The 22,556-nt window shown below is 35.0% G+C and overlaps 1 protein-coding gene across 1 annotated transcript in view; it reads left to right on the forward strand.

Moving 5' to 3' along the window:
* The window catches only part of LOC106670331 (neurotrimin-like), a 103,954-nt gene that overhangs the window by 15,830 nt on the left and 65,568 nt on the right, over positions 1 to 22,556 (forward strand). The window contains exon 3 of the mRNA XM_024230222.1: positions 8,774 to 8,932. Coding sequence (XP_024085990.1) covers positions 8,774 to 8,932 — 159 coding nt within the window. The remainder of the gene's footprint in view (positions 1 to 8,773; positions 8,933 to 22,556) is intronic.

A 22,556-nucleotide genomic window follows, 5' to 3' on the forward strand; every position in this document is an offset into this window, starting at 1 on the left:
ATGAATGATAGATTCAGATTATTGATGTATGGTGGCAATACAGATAAGTTAATTTAAGAATTTTGTATAATTTACTGCTTCATCGTGTTCTTCAACAGAATCTATTAATTTTTAAGTACCTGTTCCTGGCAACATATATTAGGCTAATATTGACCGTTCACTTAACCACTAACGACTTTCGTAATTTTGATGATTCAGTAGGCCGCGACTGCACCATATGAAATCTATTTCGTTGTGCTGTTTCTTCATCTGTTTCGTTTTGACTTTCTCTTCGTTTTCACTTGGCTGTATTTGTGCGTCAATATTTTGTCATTTGGTATAATTTAAAACAGGAGTTAATGGAATTCCAACACCAATTCTACAACAGCAGAGTCAAAAAGTCAGTATATAAAACATCAAAATTATGTAAACTGTAACAAGATTATGTGCTTAAATTCTACATGTATCTTCTATATGTGTAAGCGTGTCACTTTTGTTTTGGGCCCAACCCTGAATTCGGAGAACCGAAAACGAGGTCCCACAGGTTTTTATGATCGGACCTGACTACAATTATTTAATTTATCGATCAGGCACCTTTTTTTAATACACATCATTCGAACCAAAATAAATACGAGACAAGACATTAATTAAATTTAAATCTTTTATTACAATTTATTTCCAAATAAAATGACAATTTCTTTTATTAATTATTATTTTTAATTTAAAGAATATTTTATTCTATAATAAAACCTATTTCAAAATCTACAAACATTAATTTTAAAATCGAATTTAATTCTCGTTTTATAAAGAAAAGTAAAAATAAAAGAAATTATTATTAACTATTTGACCACCAATTCGAAAATGCAATTAAAATTTTAACACAACTTTTAAAATCAAATGTTCTCTTTTAGTTTTCTTTATAAAAATATATTTTTTGTTACAACCCTTTTTAAATTAAAATACAATTATTATTTTTTGTGTTGACGTTAAAATATAAAATTTACTCACTTGAATTGTGTGCACACCAAATTTTTCATTATTACAAATAAACAGTTCTTAACCCATGGAGGACAGAAAGGTAATTGTTTTTGTTTTTTTGACTTAAAAAAATAGCCCTTTCCTAGCCCCTAATCCCCTCACTGTCAGATGTTTGTGGAGGGGCATGGCGGTAGATTCAAATTTAAACGTGACAATACTCATTCAATTGCCCAAAAGAAAAAGAATATATAGAAAAAATTTCACTTCTGGTGAGTTGGTCATAACTATTTTAGATGCTGCATATCCTTCCTCGTAGGGATAATCGTAGAAATCCAACTGCTTGCAAGTTCAGCTGTGACATTCACAGTTTTTCCACGTTGATGACACTTTATTTCCCATTCTAGATGTGTCATTGCAATCTCCTTGTGATTCTTTTGAATTCTTCTCTCAGGGATTTCCCTGTGTTGAGTTCTTCTTTGTCCAGTATCTTCTTGCTGGATGAAAGCTCTTCCCCTTGACGATAACATTGCTATTGAGAGAGGTTACATCAACTCGTTGTAGGATGTTTCGCAAGGTCTTCGATGGGTGCTGGAGCTGGAGCTTTAATGCTCAATGAATGTGGCGATGAGTTGTGATTGGATTTTGAGATAGGTAGAATTTGCTGTTCAGATGTTCAGGTGTTTTGGGCTATCTTGTCTTCTGCAAGATTTGTAGAACTTGTACTGAACTTCTGGGATCTACTCAGGCGTAGTCATCAATGTTGAAATGAATGTAGGTAGATCGGTGTTCAGATTCTAGATTCTGGGTGATTTGATGGTCTTTGGATGGATTTGATAGGGATCTTTCTCCACACATATTAAACTATTTATATTTTATATTATTCCATTTTGTTAATAATGACTATTTTATGCTTTATAATATGTTAAATTAGTAAAAGATTCTTGAAATTCTTAAAGTTAGGTTATAATAAGATATAAATTTTGTATTTAATTTAATTTTGTGAATTAGGTTTTTTTTGAAAATTATTAATCACATATTTACTTAATTACATTTTACATTATGCTTGACAATATATTAAACTACTAAAAGAAAAAGATTCTTTAAATTTATAAATTTAGGTTATAATAAGTAGGGTTTTAAATTTTGTATTTAATTTGGTTTTGAGAATTGATCAATCAATTTTATATAATGCATTAATAGTAAATTATTTTCAAATTAATTTCCATAATTCTTGTTGAATTTGTTACACCCAAAATTATTTTCGTCGGGAGTGGGGGTAAGACTGGAGGGACAAATTACAAAATTAAATAAACAAAAAAAAAAATAAAATAAATATTAAAGACCAAAGAAATATTGGTGGGTTGGGCGCCACCCCATTTTATGCGTCCAGAGTAATGGGGAACTCCTTAACTAAAAGTATATTCTTGTTTGTACTTTAAATAAATTTGATAAAAATAAATAAAGAAAGAAAGAAATCAATCAATATATGAGAGGAAAGTAGTATAATATTTTCTATAAAAAAATACATGATTTACTTCATTCTATGGCGGGCACTCGCCACGGGGGGGGGGACTCTAGGCAAGGCCACTAGGCTTGGGCCAGGATAAAGCCAGCCTAACACGGCGGGTCCTGATCAGCAACTTTACCTTTTCCTTATCGCATTCTAGTTCCCTCTGCTTAAATGATTATTTATGTATTTACAAGGTACCTGGCCATGCAAAATAATCAAGCAAAACACAACAAACACACAAAAAACAAAAAAAAAGTAGATTAATAACGAGGGAAATAAAAAAAATAAAAATGAGAATTCTCTTAACAATGGGGCGATTTATTATTCCTAAACAGAGTAAAATTAAAATAGGTACTTGTTTCCTTAATAAGCTATAAAATAAACCATAAACCAGATCTGGACTAACTTAAAAAAATTAAAACTTAATAATCTAAATTAACAATAATAAATCGTTAAAACTAAAACAAACAAAAATTCCTTCTTCATGCAGTCTTTTCCGTAAACAAACAATTTTACTTGGGAATCGTTGATCCAGCCACAACCATCCGCCGAGTCCTCCTGGGTCCCAGTCCTGCCGAAATCCGTTCCAAAAAAAGAGAAAATCTCCGGAGAATCGGGGCCGCCTTTATATCCTTTCGGAAAACCACAAACGGACGCTCACAGTCCTCGCTCGTCGCCGTGGTCTGGTGAGGAAGGCGCCCGGTAGAAATTCCAAAAATGGAAATACCCACGTAGAAAAATCCGGACGAGCCGTTTTCCGGAGAATCTCCAGTTGCCAACTCGTAGGTGTTCACCGCACTGTTCTCCTCGGCGACCTCTGTGCTCGGTCCAAGCGATCGCGCTATCGCTTAATCCCCGGCACTAAATACACACTCTTAATAATAACACTCATTGTTGATTTTCACCAATTTCCTACGTACACTGTTTTTTTAATTAATAATAAAAATTTATCCATCTTATAACCTGGTTACATACCTCCTTACAAGAAAAGGAAGCTGATCGAGGCGAGAAAATAAAAATTTGATTTTGGGGCAAAAAAAAACACTTTCCCCTCTTACAATAATGATATTATAAAAACTTAATTTTTTTATGTGCTTTTCTGAGCATTTTATTATTGTTAAGATCTTGTAAAATTTGAGTTGTTTTTAATTTTTATTGTGATCTTCGAATTTGAACGATTATGTTTTATTTTTAATTAACGGTATATTTTTTAAATAACGGTATGTTTAATTTTGTTAAAATAATGCTCGGATCGGTTCGGATAGAATTTGTTTTTGTGATTAACCTCTCTTTGAGAATCGCTAGGCCTAAACCTCGCCGAGTAGTCGCTACCGGTACAATCTGGAAGATAACCCATATCACAAACGCTTTGTTTTATGCAAGAGCAACAATACTTTGTATTATAAGATTTTGGAAAAATCCTGCCGTGGTGTTCAGCATGACGTCTTTGATCCCTAATGCGATTAAAATTTTCTGTCCTATTTAATTTTTATACGAAAGGCCGTCTCTTGTTAGGATAATTCTGATACGCGTTCATATTATTATTGCTCCAATAATTATTATTAAATGGTCGATATGATTGTCTATTTGGTGGATTGTAATTTCTATTTATTTGATTTTGTAAAGCATAATTTCTTCTATAATTATTTTCCCCAAGTTGACTGCCTACTTGTGGTTGTTTATAATAAAAATTTCTATTCCAGGGCTTATCCTTCATCGAATTTTCCGCCATATCTTGTTTTCTAGAGTTCCTGGGTTCCTGAAAATTTCCCTCGTTTTGTAACGATTCTTGTTCTGTGTTAATTTTTCAACCGCGATCCGGCATGTGGTTAATTCCAAGTCCAGCAGACTTTAAATTATGTTTTCCCGCCTTTTTCTTTTTTTTACTGAAGTCTATGAAGCTATCTTCTGAATCCGACGGGAATAAAAAAATTTATTTGCCCTATGGGTTATTTGAAAAAAATTAATTCGACTCTAGAAATCTCCTGGTATAATTCGGGGATGTCATTAATTTCCATTTTAGTTCCGATCAGTAATATACTCCGGGTTAATTCTTTCTAGGATAATTTTTATAATCTCTTTTTCAGGAATATCTCCGAATATCTTTGCATATTGGACGCGTGTGTCGACGAAATTTCTGAGGGACTCGTTCTTGGGGCCTTAATAAAAATTTAGTTTTTAAAAGAATTACTTGTTGGGCTGACACGTGATATTGAAATAGTGAATCACGTAGTAATCGGAAGGTTTGATTGCGGCATTATACAAAAGATGGCTTACAGAACCCGTTGTCATTTTCGCAATAACGAAAAGAATTTCTGACGTTAAACTTTTATAGTGCTGTAGTAAGGGATGTAGCGCGCATAAAAGTTTAAAAATAGATTCTGGATCGTTTAGTAATAACATAAGTAATCGATTAATCCTTGTTAAAAGTGTTTTGTGTAATTTTGACGCCCGGATATATTTTTCTTCAATTTTACCTACCTGGCTTTCTTTCGAATCAGTCGTATTAAATTTAGGGTAAAAGTGGACTCCTAAATTAGTGTTATTTCCCGTTAGGGCCATTGCGTAACTTTTTCTAGGTGTTGGGATTGGTACTTTTCTGACGGATTGTTCCGATTTAACTGATAATTGCTCTTCGTTTTCATTTAAGATTTTGGGTTCCTTTTCGAGTATTATCTGCTCGTTCACGCATTCTTCAAATTTTTATATATTTTTGTGGTCAATTTATCAGTTAATGCTAAACGTTTCTTTTCTTCGAAAATGCAATTAATATTGTAACACAACTCTTAAAATCAAATGTTATCTCTTTTAATTTTCTTTATAAAAATATTTTTTTTACAACCTTTTTAAATTAAAATACAATTATTATTTTTTGTTTTGACGTCAAAATATAAAATTTACTCAATTGAATTGCTCATACAAATCTAAACGTGACATATGTAACTGCCTATATTTTCTTTAGCGAACCAGATTCAGTAGTTCCTACGACTATAGTGTGTTACGTCCTCTATATCGGAATTCATAAGAAGAAAGAGACTTGTAATTACACCGGAACCTGAAGAGGTCGCTGCCTGTCTAGAAAGAAAATAGACAGGATATGATACGAAAAATTCTATATATATTTTAAATTTTGATTTCAGATATAGAGGCGGTAATACACTACATTCGTAAGAACTACTGAATCTTTTTCCTCATAAAAATATAGGAGGATACCTATTTCGATGCTCTCAGTATTTTTATTACTACTGAAACAGCCTACTTAATCAACAAAATTACAAAAGTCATCAGCGTTAAGCCGGGAACACACTTACCCGATGCTACACCATGCGACGCTACCGAATGCTACCCGACGCAAATCCAAACTCCGTTTTTCCATAAGGTTGCATTACCCCCTTGCACATCTGCCCGATGCTATGCTACCCTACGCTCTGCGATCCCCACTGTCCAGATTTTCGTCGGGTAGCATCGAGTACAGTCGAAGACAAAATAACCGGACATTCATACTTTTATTCAAACTACATGTATTATTGCCGTTATATTAATTACAACAAACTTATTTTAATATAAACAAATTAACCGATATCAAAAATTTTATTTTATTTACTAACTAAAACTAATAAATAAACTTATTTATTAACTAGAAATTTTAGTTTTTATTTTGAAAAAATAATTTTAATGGTTTGGTAGAAAGTCAATCCAACCAGAATATCATTTTTTGATATAATGAATTTAACTAACAATTTATTACACGGTTTTGCTCATAAAATTTAACCAGCAATTTTTTCATGGTTTTTTGGTTGGAAAGCCGATGTATAAATCTGTTATAGTAACCCACAGCACCTAAAAATCTTTGTAGTTCTTTTAAATTTTTGGGTGGTGTTATATCCCTTAATGATTGAGCTCGGGCTGGGTCGATTTTTATGTAATTATGTGATATTATATGTCCTATAAATTTTATTTCTTTTTGCACTAATTGAATTTTGCCTGGATTAAAAGTCAATCCGGCATTACGAAGAGTTGATAGTACGTAATTTACATGTTTTAAATGACTAGTAAGATCTGAAGAATATATTAGCAAATCATCAATGAAATTCCACAAAAATTTAAATNGGATAGCCGCTTATCTCCTCCTTTTCCAATGTGTTTGTGATGATCGTCCCCTCTCTTCCACAGTGCAGATTCCTTTCATCCGAACGATCATCACAGTATTGCCATCATACAGCAATAACCTAAATCATCATATATCATTCTTCATAGTAACATTGAGTCAGCTAGTCTTTGCAATTGTATCGATTGGCAGTCAAAACCGTGTCAACGAAGCAACAATTTCCAATAGCAAATTTAACGGAGAGGATGTGCTAATACCACGTATAACAATGGTACTAAAAGATATGCCTTTTCATTTCAAACTATCGCAAATTCCAATTAAACTGGCTTTTGCAATAACGGTAAATAAATCACAAGGTCAATCGTATCAATTGTTTGGATTAATTTTCCAATTATGCGGTATATGCTGCTGTGTTGGCAACGCAAGTGATTTGTTAGTGTATATACCAATTGTAATCGCCATAAACATAGTTTATCCATGAGCATTACATTGAACTTAACGTTGAATACAACAGTAATTTTGCATACGTATATAATACAAATTCAGCCGGCCCATCTAAAGAGGATATCCTGTATACCCGATTTCAAGAATGCATGAATTTTGAACGGTGATGCTTTCGCAAATTTTACCTCTACAACTTTTGTTCCAAGGACTTTTTTCAAAATATAAACAGAGAAGCTACAATTCTTAATTTGATCTTCTGGGATGCGGAATGCTTATGCTGTAGATTTTTAGTTTTTTCTATTATCACGTAAATAACCACGTTTTTTGCCCAAAAATTATGAATAACTCAAAAAACGGTTGAGATAACGGGCAAAGTAAAAGGTGACCAATTAAAAACTTACTAAATTGTCTTATCAATTGCGATAGAGTGCCACTCCAAGGACGATTTCCAGACTCCACAGCTCATTTAAAGTTGTCGTAAAAAGGGAAAAATTAACATGTACCCGAATTTATGAATTCACTGGTGAATGGCTGGAGCTGGGGAAACATTTAAAAAAACCAACTTGTTTAACATAAAATTTTCTAAAAAATGAGACCTAGCGGAGGTCTGTGCATTAAACGGTTGATAAAACGTGCATTTCCAAATTTGGCCATTTTTTCGTGCAAAACCCCAGTGGCCGGTTTGTTTTTGATGAGCAGTATATGTATGTCACAAACAGAGGAAAAAATAGAATAAACGAATTACTTTTAAAATAAGGATTTATTAGAATTCAAGAAAGAAACCAAAACAAATTATTTAAATATTCTCAATTTTGTCTCAAACAGAAGAAAAATAAAATAAACAAATTCCTTTAAAATGAGGGTTTATTATAATTCACGAAGGAAACCAAAACAAATTATTTAAATGTTCTTTTGAAATAATAATATAAAATAAAATAAAATTCTTCTTTCTCTCAAATCCAAAATAAATTGAAAATAACTAATTGTCAAAATACAAAACTAACTATTACTAAAGGTAAATTAAAAAGGAAGGCTCACCTCATGAGGCCTGGAACACTTTTCCTATAAAATAAAGATTCCACTAATTAATTTGAAAAAACACACAGCTTGGCTCTTCTCAATATTATTTTTTCAGTCTGACCGCTGATTCAAGACTCTCCTTGTTTTTAACTCTTACTCCTTTGGCCCCTCCCTCTGTGCACCTTATTGGCATGTAGTAAGGAGAGAATTGATATCTCTTTGTTTATTTTTAATTATTTCCCTTTTTATTCGACAATTTGTAAGGTTCCATCAAATGGTAACGTTACATGTATATGTATATAAACACATTGCCAAAGCATGTTCTCAAGCGTGCTGTCTTTTGCCAATGTTGGGACTGAGTCGGTCATCAAGGAAATTTGAGATCGCCTGTAAAAAACGTAAATATGTCAATCTGTAGACATATTTAAGATAGTTTTGCCCTGATGATGACCTTAAAATAAGTCGTCACCTTGGCAGTAACAAATAAATTCGGTTTCTTCTTTAATATCATAACTTGATCGGGAGTGTTCATGAGAAGCTGTTGGCATGTGCAGTTTTTTTTGACAATTTTGAGAAATTGTATTATCTGAAAATGTTCACGAAGAAAATTTTTATAATCATTCTATTTGATAAAATGACTCATTTCACTAAAACTATACTTAAAAAATAAATGTAACTATCCTGTTCTGCTCATTTACTTTGTTTAATATTTCACTTTTTCTGCTTTTTTTTAGTGCCGCCTGATATTTTGGACTACGGAACGAGCACGGACATGGTCGTCAGGGAAGGGAGCAACGTCAATTTCAGATGTGCTGCATCTGGAGCACCCACACCAAATATCACATGGAGAAGGGAAGGAGGAGAAGCAATTACACTACATAACGGTCAAGAAGGTAATTATTTGCTCAAAAACCGCATCATCTAAATATCATATTATCTACTAGAAACGAAACATTTCTTGTTTATATTTTACATCAGAATATAATATTTCGGTATATTCTTGTCCGTAATAATGAACCTCGGAAATATTCTAAACTGAGTGATTTCTCCCAATATAACCTTCTGTGGGAAATGTGGTCTCATCTGCAGGGACCGCTTCTCAAGGGTAAAATTATGTATTTAGGACCAGGGGTAGGTGAGCCGGGAGGTGGCGGCTCGGAAAATTGTCATCGGTGCGACGCCTCCGCGAGATGACTTTCCCTGAATCTCACAAAGCTGATTGTCGTCTTATCGACGTTTTTTCCTGGAAAAGGACCAAGGAAAAAGACACGAGAATAAAGCGTCTGAATATGCTGATTGAATTTCGGTCAATAACTCTCTCTTTTCAAGAGAACAGAGTATATAATATTTGCCATAAAATCCTTTACTGATTTTAATTGTATTCCGAGCGATCCTCTATCACCAAGGCATTGGTATACAAAATAAAAATGAATGGAGTTCACAAATGTGTTTTTACATGTTAATTTTTTTCAAACACGATAAAACAAAAGGCTTATAACAATGATTTCAACGTACAGAGACCTTGCATTATCCAACGTTTACAATCCTATCAATCTAAAGTACTCAGTTCAATTAGAAATGTTCCGCATTATGCTTCAAATTCTACCCTCTACAAGGGTCTTAAAATCCAATTTATTCACAAATTTATCAGGTTCCACAATAAACCTTTTGATCACCACTATAGTCTTGCCGAAGCCTGGTCCAAAACCCTTTTCTACCATTCCATAAGTGGTCTCAAGCGTAATACGTTGATAATCTGCAGGGTCGTCTCGTGACCCATTCAATTGCATTATCAATCTTGTGGACTGATTAGTAACTTGAGTCATTTTCTTTTGACTAGGTCATTGTAAAGGAGCCTATGTTTCCACGGAGGTTTGTGGCGAACAGGATGGCTTTTATGATCTAACTTTTAACTTTCTCAGTCTTTTTTCTAACAGTTGAACAGCAATCGCAATCCGGATTGCTTGTATTTGTTGCATAAATTTGATCGCTTCGAGGGTCACTTAGTCATTATGTACCTTTTAATTGTAATGGCGATTCGCGACGTTCTTCAACAAGAATGGTATTTTTGACTGGTTTATTGCTGATTAATAGATTCATTATGACATAAACAATATTAATAGAATAAAGAAACTAGAGAAAAATTGTTACCCAGATCTAACAAAAGGCAAAATCTGACTGAAAGGAACATTGAAATGAACCAAGGAAAACGTGGGACCTTCGTTGGTCGGAAAACAGTAATTAATAATGATTTAATTACTCCCCGAAAATTTCTTGAGAAAAAATGTTATCACTGCTGTAACTGTGATACATGTTATTATTTTTCAAAAATTCGGATTAAGGTTAAAAACTAAAAAATACGAGCCGTACAGATTTTTTTTGCCGGTGTTTTTAAAAAAAGCCCATTTGTAAGGAAATGTAGGTCTTGTTTTTATTTATTTATTTATTTTAAACGAGGGTTTGCAACAGCACAGGTTATATCAATCCTCGGGGTGCCGGTGTTTTTGAAAAAAAAAAAAAAACGATTGCAGGGCCGTTGGATTCGAACCCTGGACCTTTACCTTACCGCGATGAGCGCCGTGTCACCGACGCCCTCGCTTACAGATATTGTGCTATTTTTGATAGAGAGCTTAGAATTTGAACAATATGTTTTATCTAATTTTACTCCTCTCCCTTTATTTTCATATGAAACAGTTAATATCATTAACGAAAGTTCGGTTAATATTGTTTGAAATTTCAACATGGGCTATGACTTTTATCAATTGTAATGTGATGATTGTACAATTTTAATAGTAAGAGGAAATTTAGTAATAAATGTTTAGTATTTAGTGACCTTTAATTAATCATGATTTTGAGATCGTGAGATGCGGTCTAGTGTGATTTGGTTAAGAAAAACATTTTCTTCAAGGCCTGGGATTAAAAAACATTGTATAATCCAAACAATGTTTGTAAATCCCAGGGCCTGAAGATGATTGAAATAAAGGTCGAAACGATGGCACAACAAATAAAATGTTTTTCCAAACGGACACCACACCCCATCTCACATTCTCCAAATATTTTTTTTTTAATTTAGTCTATCAGATATTAGGGTGATAGTCAAGTAACAGATCTTATATCTAAACATATTTTGACAAAAATTATTTTTGAAATCGAAAGAGATAGTTGCTAGTAGTGCAATCGCTTTTGCCAATATTAGCATAATTGTTTTGTACATATTCACTCTTAAATTAAATGCGGAAAGGTGGCCATAAAACATTTCCATGCTTGGAGGTTCTTTGCGATGAAGTTCATTTTCTACACATTTTATTTTCCATTGTTGAAAGGACGGTCCGTTTGTTTGGAGGGGAAGACTCAATTTTCCACCGAAGGGGCGAGAGGTGCCTGAAAAGAAAATTGAAGTCGAGTTTATAGCCAGTTATCAGAACAGGTCAGTAATCTCGCGCCGAGGGTTGGACGCTTTGTGTCTCCAAGAAGATATTGACCTTTGTCTGCGGGCTTTGTCCGCCCGAAACGCCCCCGCTGGACACTCGATGTCGCACGTGGTGGGACGAAGAAAAAAAACACGGTTTCGCTGTGGAAATGCTGAGCTGGGAAAATTGAAAACACGACTGCAAACAAGGACGTACAAAAGGTCAAAACGTGACTTACTATCGACTGGATATTATATTTTCTTTTCTTTGTCCATTACTGTAGATGATTCGAACAATATGACGTCGTCGCTTGGACATACAACAAAAAATTTTGATTAACTTTTTCAAAAATATGTTTAAATAATTGTTACTTTTACATTTTAACTTGATAGTAAATAAAACTGCTGTCAATGAAATTATTACTACAGATATTCACTTTCCTACAGTCAATAGACTGATTACATTATTAATGTTCATATTGTCTAAATATGATTTTTATTGAAATCGTAAGTAAAGCCAGTTCGACAAAACAAAAATCCCTTGTTCTTTTCGATCTTGAGAAGTGATGGGGTAAATTTAAAAAAATGTATAAAAATGCAAAGGTACTTTAATTATTTCGTACTTATCTTGAAACCCATACTTGCAAACTGTTACAGATAGTAGATCTCGGTGTTATGGATTTAAAATCAATATTTTTGCCGTACAGTAGTTAAGAACAGTATTAAAAAATTGAAAAGATACAGGAGATAAACCATAAATTGGTAAATGATTAGTAAATTAAAGCACTATCAATGGAAACCCAAATAGAATTGCCTAAGGGGTAAATAATTAATGATAATTAAAATAAGTGGCCCAGTGGAGTACTGATCTGTTAGGTAAAAAATAATGTCATTACTTGAAAAAATTCCGATTCCAAAATAGTTTATCCTAACTTCAGCATACTAAGGAGATTGTACCAGAAAATGCGTTAGATCTTTAGGAAAATTATAATTACAAAGGCAACATCTTTCAGCAACGGAATCTTTTTGGAGCTATGGTTTATAACATCAGTTTCCCTTTATTGTAGATTAAAAGCCAACGAAGATTAAGGAAATTTAGGTCGCCCGTTTTTTCAAAGATGTTTTTATCGGTAATATGTCCTATGAGTGATTTAAACAAGTGATCAGAAACAGAAAATTGTTGCCGAGCTTTTCATAGCTTTGGTATTCCCAGGAAGAAATATCATTCAAAGTCTCAGTAGTACTCTTGTGACAAATAATTGGCTTGAAAGGCTTGAAAGATCAGTTGTTTTAACAAATAATTCCTCAGGCAGAAACGGTGGTCCGGCAACTTTAGCATTTTCAGGCAGTATTTTAAATGAAGCTGGACGTAGACGAAAATAAGAGTTCCAATTCAGTTTCTAAAGCTAGCATATTTATTTTTTGAGGGAGCACCATTGAATTTTGCCCAAAATCTCCTAATGCTGAACTGTCATACACATATGTGACAACTGTCCTAGATACACTTTTATCATCTTTTATTTTGGAGTACCAGGGGACGATTTGTATGATCTAGTAGTTAACTCGATTTTCACACTTTTTGACAACCCACTTTTCATTTCGAATACAGTTGTAAACCCGCAATCAAAAATCCATTAGTTACTGGAATTTCTAATTTCATTACGAATATGTTTAGCTATTTTGTATTGAAGCTGAAATATTTCATTTTTAAAATGTTCAATTTAGATTGAACTAATAAAATTGTTTAGCTTGATTATTAAACGCCTATTAAAGTTATACAAACGGAGAGTCCTTGTTAACTGCTCATGTAACATTGTTGTAATGATAAAGATGAAGAGAGACTCTCACCAACGTACTTGTAACTTCTTAACACCTTGATAAGTCTTCTTTCGTAAGTCCAATTATTATTAACGGCACGTCGCCAACCATTTCGAAAGACTAGTAGTTTGGATATTTTCAAATTTAATCAAAGATTCCACCGATTATATACCATTAATTTTACCATTTACCATTTAGTATATACCATTAATTGATGGCGCTGGATTTGACAATTTATTCGGTATCATGATGATGATCACATCAAGAACCACATGCCCAATGAGTCCTCAAATCCAGTCTGTATCAAAGCAGGTCGGTAATTAAATAACGCCATTAATTGACGAAACAAACGATCAGGAGTGAACCTAACAATGTCTTCTGCATACGCTAGCACGTTAATTTTTACATTATTATCTTAACTAAACTAAATTGTCTTAATTTCTCCTTCTACAAATTCTTTAATGTCATTTATAAACCATGAAAACAACAAGCTCAACATGCAACCCTGTTTTACACCCTTTGTTACTATTTAATATCTTGCGCTTCTGAAGAAGAGCCAATAAGGCATAAGACGTCAGGTTATGAAAAGGATTGTTTTGGCTTTCTTCTCAATCCCACACCTGATCGTCATCAAACCAAAGAAATATACATTAACAGTCATCTTCAACACACTTAAATAATAGAATCATGGACTGTAATAGGTTAACGCCAAAAATCGCAAGCAAATTACTGTAAAAATTAAATAAGAAGTGCATTAATATAATAATTATTTGGAGATCGTGAGATGTAGTCTGGTATAGCGTAGGATTTACAAAAAACATTTTCTTTGTCGTGCCAACATTTCGATCTTTATTCAGATCATCTTGTGGGCTCAAAGTGTTTGTATTCCGTTGACTTTCAGCACAACAGACAGGAATGGCATAGTTACGCAGAAAACAAACTCTCATTAACTAACGGTCACTAAACACCACACAGTAATATAATAATTTAAAAAAATTGTTATTACACCAAAAAAGGTCATATAGACTAATTTATTTTTTGCTACTTTTATGCATTCACTTTGTAATTATAAATAAATAAAACTTGCTCTGATTATAGCACAAGCCTCTATAAATAGTGAAAGTGTTGTTCGTTACTACTAAAGAAAAGTCAAAAATATTGCAACAAAACTATCCAAATATTCCAAAGAAGAAAATGTATAGTCATAATTAATATTATAATTATAAATAGATCTCGGTCAGACGGTTACGTCCGATATTTTGGAATGTAGAATCACAAAAACGTTTGATCCAAATCCGTGATTCACAACTTGGTCGCCTTTGTATGTGCACAATGCCAACAAAGCATTTGAGGGGCAAACTTGGCAACCCTTACACACAAAAAAATTGATAAGGTATTTTCAACTTAAATCCTTTGTTTGAAAAATAAAATAAAATGTACAAGTATTCATGAATTATTTATAAATTAATAACAAAAATGCAAATGTATTATAGTTGTGCAGATTAAATAATAACTCATTACTGTAAGCTTGTCGTTACTGTTTAATAAACATTGAACATGGTTATGTGACACAATGTGCCACTATCCGCAAAAATATAATCTTCTATTTGTGTTGTTTAGTGACCGTTACTTAATGATTATTTGGAGATTGTGAGATGCGGTCTGGTGTGACGTAGGTTTCAGAAAAACCTTTTCTTTATCGTGCCAACGTTTCGATCTATATTGAGCCCTGAAGACGATCTCAATAAAGACCGAAACGTTTCCACGATAAAGAAAATGTTTTCCTAAAACCTACGTTACACCAGACTGCATCTCACGATCTTCAAATAATCATAATCATGTATGTTTTTACAAACGCCATTTAGTTCGACATACCGTTTTGATCTCACGACACTTTTCAGTTACAAAATATTTTGTGCCTTTTTGTTTTGCAAACATAACGAATTTAAAACTTATCAAGAATATCCAAAGTTCATGAAAGTTCACTCGCCAAACAGAATCATGAAGGACGACTGATAAATGTTCCAAAGAACTTTGTCAATCAAGACTGATAAAAAAAGACTTCCATGAAATGAATTAATGGCAATACATTAGTATGGACAAAGAAAGCGAGTTTCCAAGAGAACGAGGCAGCTAATACACGTCCGTTAATGGCCCAGAAAAAGCCGGGAGCGAGCCAATGATAAATTGCAGTATAAACTTCGGACCAAGCGAAGATGGACCTGTAAAAGCTCTTTAAACTTAGAGTAAAAAATAAGCCACGGAAAATCGCCATTACAATTATTTAATTTTTCCACTGTATGAAAAAAGAAATCAGGTAAACGCTTTTAAGATAAATAGCGTATGAAACAAACCTAATCACTACATGAATATTATTCTGACCTTAAAAGAAAATCAGTAGGTTAGATAAAACTTTTTTGGTTCAGTTACAAAAACAATATGTCTTTAGACTCTATTTTGACTCAACATAAATCTGTAATATATACATTTTTAGCAACAAAACAGTTGACCATGTTTCTTCTTTCACAATCACAATGGAACTATTAAACCATGCAGAGATTCAGCTTAATATCTGGGAATGATCTTAGATGCCAAGCTGAGATGGAACGAGCACGTGTTAAGACGCGGTTCCAACCTTACTATACAACATAAATCACTATTATACAAACCTAAAGCCTATTTGAACGTGTTCTATTCATCTATGGGATTATACCAAATACAGGAATTTCAAAATGGTAGGAACGCTCAAAAACAAAATCTTACGTAACGTGGTTAATGCACTTGATACTTAAGGAATAAAGACTTACATAGAGAACATAAAAACCCTTAGTTCACGGCGGAAATACAAAGATTTGCCGCTAAACACGAGTTTCGCCTCAACCAACACGAGAATGTGGAAGCGTCCAAGCTCCAACAGAAACTAACACCGGAGGCGAATATGAGTTGGCCCCCTTTTTTTGCCAACATGTCAACATTTTCGTTGCCTTTATGCCCCGAGTGCCTTCATGCCAGGGTGAGGTCATTAGTGTCGTTGACTTCCATCAGAGCCTCCATGCAGTTCCAAACACTCTTTACCTTCGCTTCGCATGAGCCTAGGGCCGTAACTGTACCTGGCTGTCAGAGAAAATGGCTATCTTCCGGGAATGTATGCTTTGCCTTTTTATTTCTCTGGCGCATTGTTCAATTGCTACGATTTCAGACTGGTTTATCGTCAGTTCGGTCTTTCGGATCAACACGAAGGCTCCAGCTCCCGAATCGGTACCCTTCGGTTTTTCACCAAAAATACATGCCATCAACTCTTGTGCCCAGGAAAATCCTAAACGAGGTTACAATGGTAAAAAAACCTCATAAGATCGGATAGCCAAGCAGCTATTAAAGCATTAGCATGTAAAATAATCACATCAACATTAGTCAGAGAATGCATCCAAAACATGGGGAAACTCAACAACCTGAGGAAACCTTGGTCGTGGCACAGACGAATTTTGGGTAACGAGAAAGCAGACAGACTGGCCAGTGGAGGATCTGCAAGACCATACATAGACCCCGAACCTATACTTGCGATAAAAAAAAAAAAAAATAGAATCCTCCATCGAAGAATGGATCCAAACAAAGAAAAAGAAGAAGTGGATAAACTCTAGCAGCGCTAGACACAGTATACTTATGAGGAAGACTGGCAAAATCACTGCTGCAATTGGAATGGGCAAAACTCAGAGGATAGGACTACTAACCGGTCACTGGCATCTGAGAAAACATTTATGCCATATACAAAGATGAGCCCATTTGCAGATCATGTATTGAGGAATAGAAAACAGCCACCCCTATCATCTTGGAATGCGAAGCAACAGCTCAATGGAAATTTAACCTGACATATCGGAGATTGAAAAGAACATAGGCATATGAACAAAGTAGTTACAAATTTTGTGAACAGTAAAATGTAAATTATTGTACCAATGGGTTTGTAAGACATTAAACATTTATTTAATTTTGTATACACATATATATCATAGTAATGGTTGGTCTAATAAGTCGTTTTAATAAACAAACAAATTCCTCAATCTTTCACTAACGTATATTCAGTGTTTAATAAATATTATAGAAATACGTATAGACAGTTACTGTAAAAACTGCAAAATCCGTAACTTAGACTGAATGATATTTATTCTAATTTTAAGAAACCTTTTTTTTATTTGCAAATAATTTTATCAATATAATTTTGTGCAAACATTATAACAGTATTTCATTGTTGTTACAAGGCTAACAATATTGGCGAGTAACGGAACTAATTTAATTTAATTATCCGCAGTCTTCGAACACATGTTCTGTGTGATCAAGACTAATTAATTAATTGAACAAACTATTTTACTTTGATAAAATTAATGAAGTTTATTAACAACTTCCTAATTCTGAACATAAAACATTGCCAAACGATTATGAATTTTCTGAAACGATGTATTTCCGAAACAATGATTTGATTGATGAAAACAGGTCAAAATTATGAAATCGAAACACTAATGATTTTGTGTTATTTGATAAATTACTTTACTAACAAATAGACTATAGTTTTTTCTATAGTCTATTTCTTTATGAGTCTTTCCAACTCGTTTTCTTCTCACTTTCTCAATAGTATTGTTGGCCACTTCCTGTGCACCAAACTTTGCAGAAATTGAAAGAAGCCAAAAACGCCGTCACGACATTGAAACAAGAATTTGGACTTGATGAACATTCGGCCATATTTACTAGGTTACATTATATTGCAAAATATCAATAATTAAAAACAAGTTATTGATTATATAATCAGATTAACCAGCTGATCGGTCTAGTAATATTGTGTATTAGGTGCTCTCTCAAATTTAGACGATTCAGCCAGAAATCAGAAATATTTCAGGCCTCTCGTCGCCGCTAGCGGCTGAAGGTTGCTCTCCCGGGCAATTTGAGCGTTCAAGCATAATATTTGATTCAGGTGAGTTCCTTTTATTTTATATTCATTGCTTGGCCAATGTCGGCTGTTGCCAGCTCCTCAAGTAGTGAAAACAATTAGTCGGAGGATTAAAAATCCAGAAAGTGTTTGGGCTGGGGGGAAAAATGTCTCTAAGCAAAAGACCTGATACTACGAACGATCTTCCTGCCTCCTCTAAAAAACGAAATGTTGGTAATCATCTTGAAGAAATAATAGACCAATCTGAAATTAGATCACGATCTGCGAGCCGTGAAAATTCAAAAATTGAGACAAATAGCCTATCATTGTCAGCTGTTAATAGTGATCTGGCAAATGTTAATAGAATAGCTTCTAATTCATCCTCCCATTTATTTATTATCTACAACACATACTCCTAATTTTAAATCACCAAATAAATTTGGAGTTCTCGCTGTAGATGACGAGGACGAAATTCAAAACCAACCAAAACAAATATGAACCAAATATGAATGCAAACTCACAAAATAACACCTCCAAACAGCCTCCCCCGATCTTCGTTCGAAACATAGTTAATTTTACCTTATTTTATAAAAGCATAAAAGAAGTTTTTGGGGAAAATTATTTCCAGTGTCAGGCAAGAACTGACTGCACCATTGTTCGCGTGAAAAGTTCCGACGATTATAGGAAACTAATACACATATTTAATGCACAAAAGTGCGACTTCCACACCTATCAATTAAAATAGAACGAACCTTCACCAAATAATCAGGATATATTTATGATTGCCCATCTCTACGGTTGTCGTATACGTGAGGAAGAACCGTTCAAAAATAAGAAAATTTCGCAATGTAAGCGCTGTCAAAATTACGGATATACCAGATCATATTGCAACCATGCACCACGGTGCGTGAAAGGCGCAGGATATCATTGGAGCGAACATTGTACAAAATCAAAAGAAACTACACCTGTTTGTTCGCTTTGTAATGGTAATCACCCAGCCAACTACAGAGGATGCATCACACACAAAGATTTACAACGGCTAAGAAGACAAATTCCTCCGAATCAAGACACCAGTCTAGTACTACACCACCACCACCACCACCACCACAGCAAGTAAGATCTGATTACGCTCGTCGAACCAGCGTTAGCTACGCCCAAACCGTCCAAGGACCATCTCAGTCACAACCACAGCAAACCTATATATTCCTTCTTTCATCTCTCCTCCTCCCACTTTTTCAGACCTAACTTCAATGATGTCCACCTTTATCAACGAATTCCGCTCTCTCATCAGCCCTCTAATCTCTCTTCTTACAACCGTCGTTAGAAGCTTGTCTCACCCGTTTCGCGAACACACCCTTAATGCCATCTCATCACCCTCTAACTCTCCTCTTATGGAATGCAAACGGCTTGAACTCCTGCTTCAACGAACTAGAAATACTTCTACAAGAAAAAAGAATAGACATAGTACTGGTTACGGAGACACACTTTACATCACGATCTAATTTTTACATTCGAAATTTCAGGACTTACAGGACTGACCATCCCATGGATATTGCTTGAGGAGGTACCGCTATCTTAATTCGCTACACGTTAAACCATTATCTAATTCCTAGCCAATCTTCTGTATCTTTACAACACACTGCCATTAAATTGTCCTCCACACCCTTCAACTTTACTATAGCAGCTGTATATTGTCCACCAAATCATAACATTTCACACCAACAGTTTCAATCCTATTGCCAGTGCATTGGCCTACGTTTCCAGTCCGGTGGTGATTATAATGCAAAGCAACCACAGTGGGGCTCCAGGGCAGCTAATCCACGAGGTCGTGTCTTACACAGTGTCCTCTCCGCCCAACGCCTCAACTTCATATCTCCCCCTGATCCTACATATTGGCCCACTGCTACTAACAAACGCCCAGATCTCCTAGACTTCTTCATTACATCCCAACTCTCTTCACTTCACCACCATATTTGTACATTGAATGATCTCTCATCGGATCATAGTCCTGTTCTATCAACTATTGACACCTATCCAATTCCAGCTGCCCCTACAGCTGCATTAATACACGGTCTAGTAGACTGGAAACAATTTGGAATACACTTGGAACATAAAATAAATCTCAAAACCCCTCTTAAAACACACCACGAAATAGATACTGCAATCGAAAAATTCACATAACTGAATCGATCAGTGATTCAACAATTCACACACATCCACAAAACACATATTCTCAGCACATTAACGTACCGCTTTATATTCGCTACCTTATACGATCAAAAAGAAAAGCTCGTAAAGAATGGCAAAGAACACGTTACCCTTCAGATAAACGAAAACTAAATAAACTAACACATCAGCTGACTACGGAATTGCAAGCATATCGCTCGATATCGCATATCGGATATCGCACCGATTCAGACGATTTACTGAATCACTAACAACAGAAAACAAATCTCTCTGGGCGGCAACTAAAAATATTCTATCTTGCCACAAAATATCTACCCCGCTTCGCAAAGTCGACGGCAGGTGGGCCAAGTCAGATGAGGAAAAAGCGAATGCTTTTGCCTCTTACATGAACACAGTGTTCACCCCACATGTCAACATAATAGACCATACTTATTCACAACTTATCAATGAATATTTACATTCCTGATTCCATTATCCCTCCCTCCAAAAGCTTTTTCATCTTCTGACGTTCATTCTACCATACAACACCTAAAATCCAAGAAAGGTCCGTTTTGATCTTATTACCCCACAAATTCTTCAACACCTTCCCAAAAAGGCCATAATATTCATTACATACATATTTAATTCTGTTCTTCGTACAACCTACTTCCCTATAGCAGTGTCACCGCGTGGTAGACATTATTTCATCCTCCCTTCAGATGGGACAGTACTGTTCCGGAGCCTTTCTTGACGTAAGCAAAGCTTTTGATCGAATTTGGCATCCGGGCCTGCTGTTCATGCTCAAGGGCATCCTTCCATCCACCTACTACAGTTACCTCACTCGTATATTCGAATGTTCCCTAAGCCAAAAAAAGCCAACAGATTGTACTACTTCATACAGACCAACAAGTCTACTACCTACTATGGGTAAAATTTTAGAACAACTCCTACTGAAAAGAATTCTTCCGATTCTAAATTCTCAACACATAATCCCAGACCATCAATTTGGTTTTCGCAACAGCCACTCAACTGTCCAGCAGTGTCACCGCGTGGTAGACATTATTTCATCCTCCCTTCAGATGGGACAGTTTTGTTCCGGAGCCTTTCTTGACGTAAGCAGAGCTTTTGATCGAATTTGGCATCCGGGCCTGCTGTTCATGCTCAAGGGCATCCTTCCATCCACCTACTATCTCGTACTACACAGTTACCTCACTGACCGATTCTTCCAAGTCATCGAAGGCCATTCCCTCTCGTCATATTTTCCTATCCACGCTGGCGTTCCTCAGGGTAGCGTTCTGGCCCCTACACTGTACCAGTTTTTCACAGCTGACATGCCATCTCATCCCGAAACCACCACATTCACATTTGCAGACGATAGGGCAATTCTCTCTAGCAACTCCGGCATTGTCATTTCCACTCGAAACCTCCAATAACACCTCATACTATTAGAGTCTTGGTGTAAAAAGTTAAGGATAAAATTTAACATAGACAAATCCACCGACATTACCTTCACTCTTCGGAAAAAGACCTCCCCCCCTGTTTTCTTAAACAATATTCCCCTCCCAACTGCGGACAAGGTGCGGTACCTCGGATTGTACATCGACAAACGCCTGACGTGGAATCCTCACACAAGACTGAAACGTCAGGAGGTTATGACACGATTTAGAGTTCTTGCACGACTTCTTGACAAACGCTCTAATTTACCTCTCAAAAATAAAAGGCTGCTTTACAACACCATAGTTAAGCCGATTTGGACTTACGGACTGGAAGTGTGGGGTTCAGCCAAACATTCCAATATCCACCGCATTCAAACTGCCCAGTCTATAATACTACGAAAAATACTAGATGCTCCATTTTATGTATCGAACCAAACTACACATACAGATTTACATATTCCTTTCGTACAAGATGAAATACGTTTCCGTTACCGTAAATTTCATAAAAACCTCCCAACTAACGTAAACCAACACATCAGAAACCTCGCATCCCGACGAATCCCCTCAAACCCTCCCCGCCGACTGAAGAGACAATGGCCGCGAGATCTCCTAGGAAGTGATGGTGATGACAGTGAAAGTGATAATGACACACGTATCAATTGAACAAACAATATTATTGTAACATTGGAGTAATACCAATGGGTGTTTTCTCCACTCTTGGTTTTAATTTTGTTTTGTTTCAATTACCTTGCTCACAGTTACTTATTACCTAC

This window comes from Cimex lectularius, unplaced genomic scaffold, assembly GCF_000648675.2.
Source record: "Cimex lectularius strain Harlan isolate CLEC.00 unplaced genomic scaffold, Clec_2.1 scaffold348, whole genome shotgun sequence".
NCBI classification, from domain to species: Eukaryota; Metazoa; Arthropoda; class Insecta; order Hemiptera; family Cimicidae; genus Cimex; species Cimex lectularius.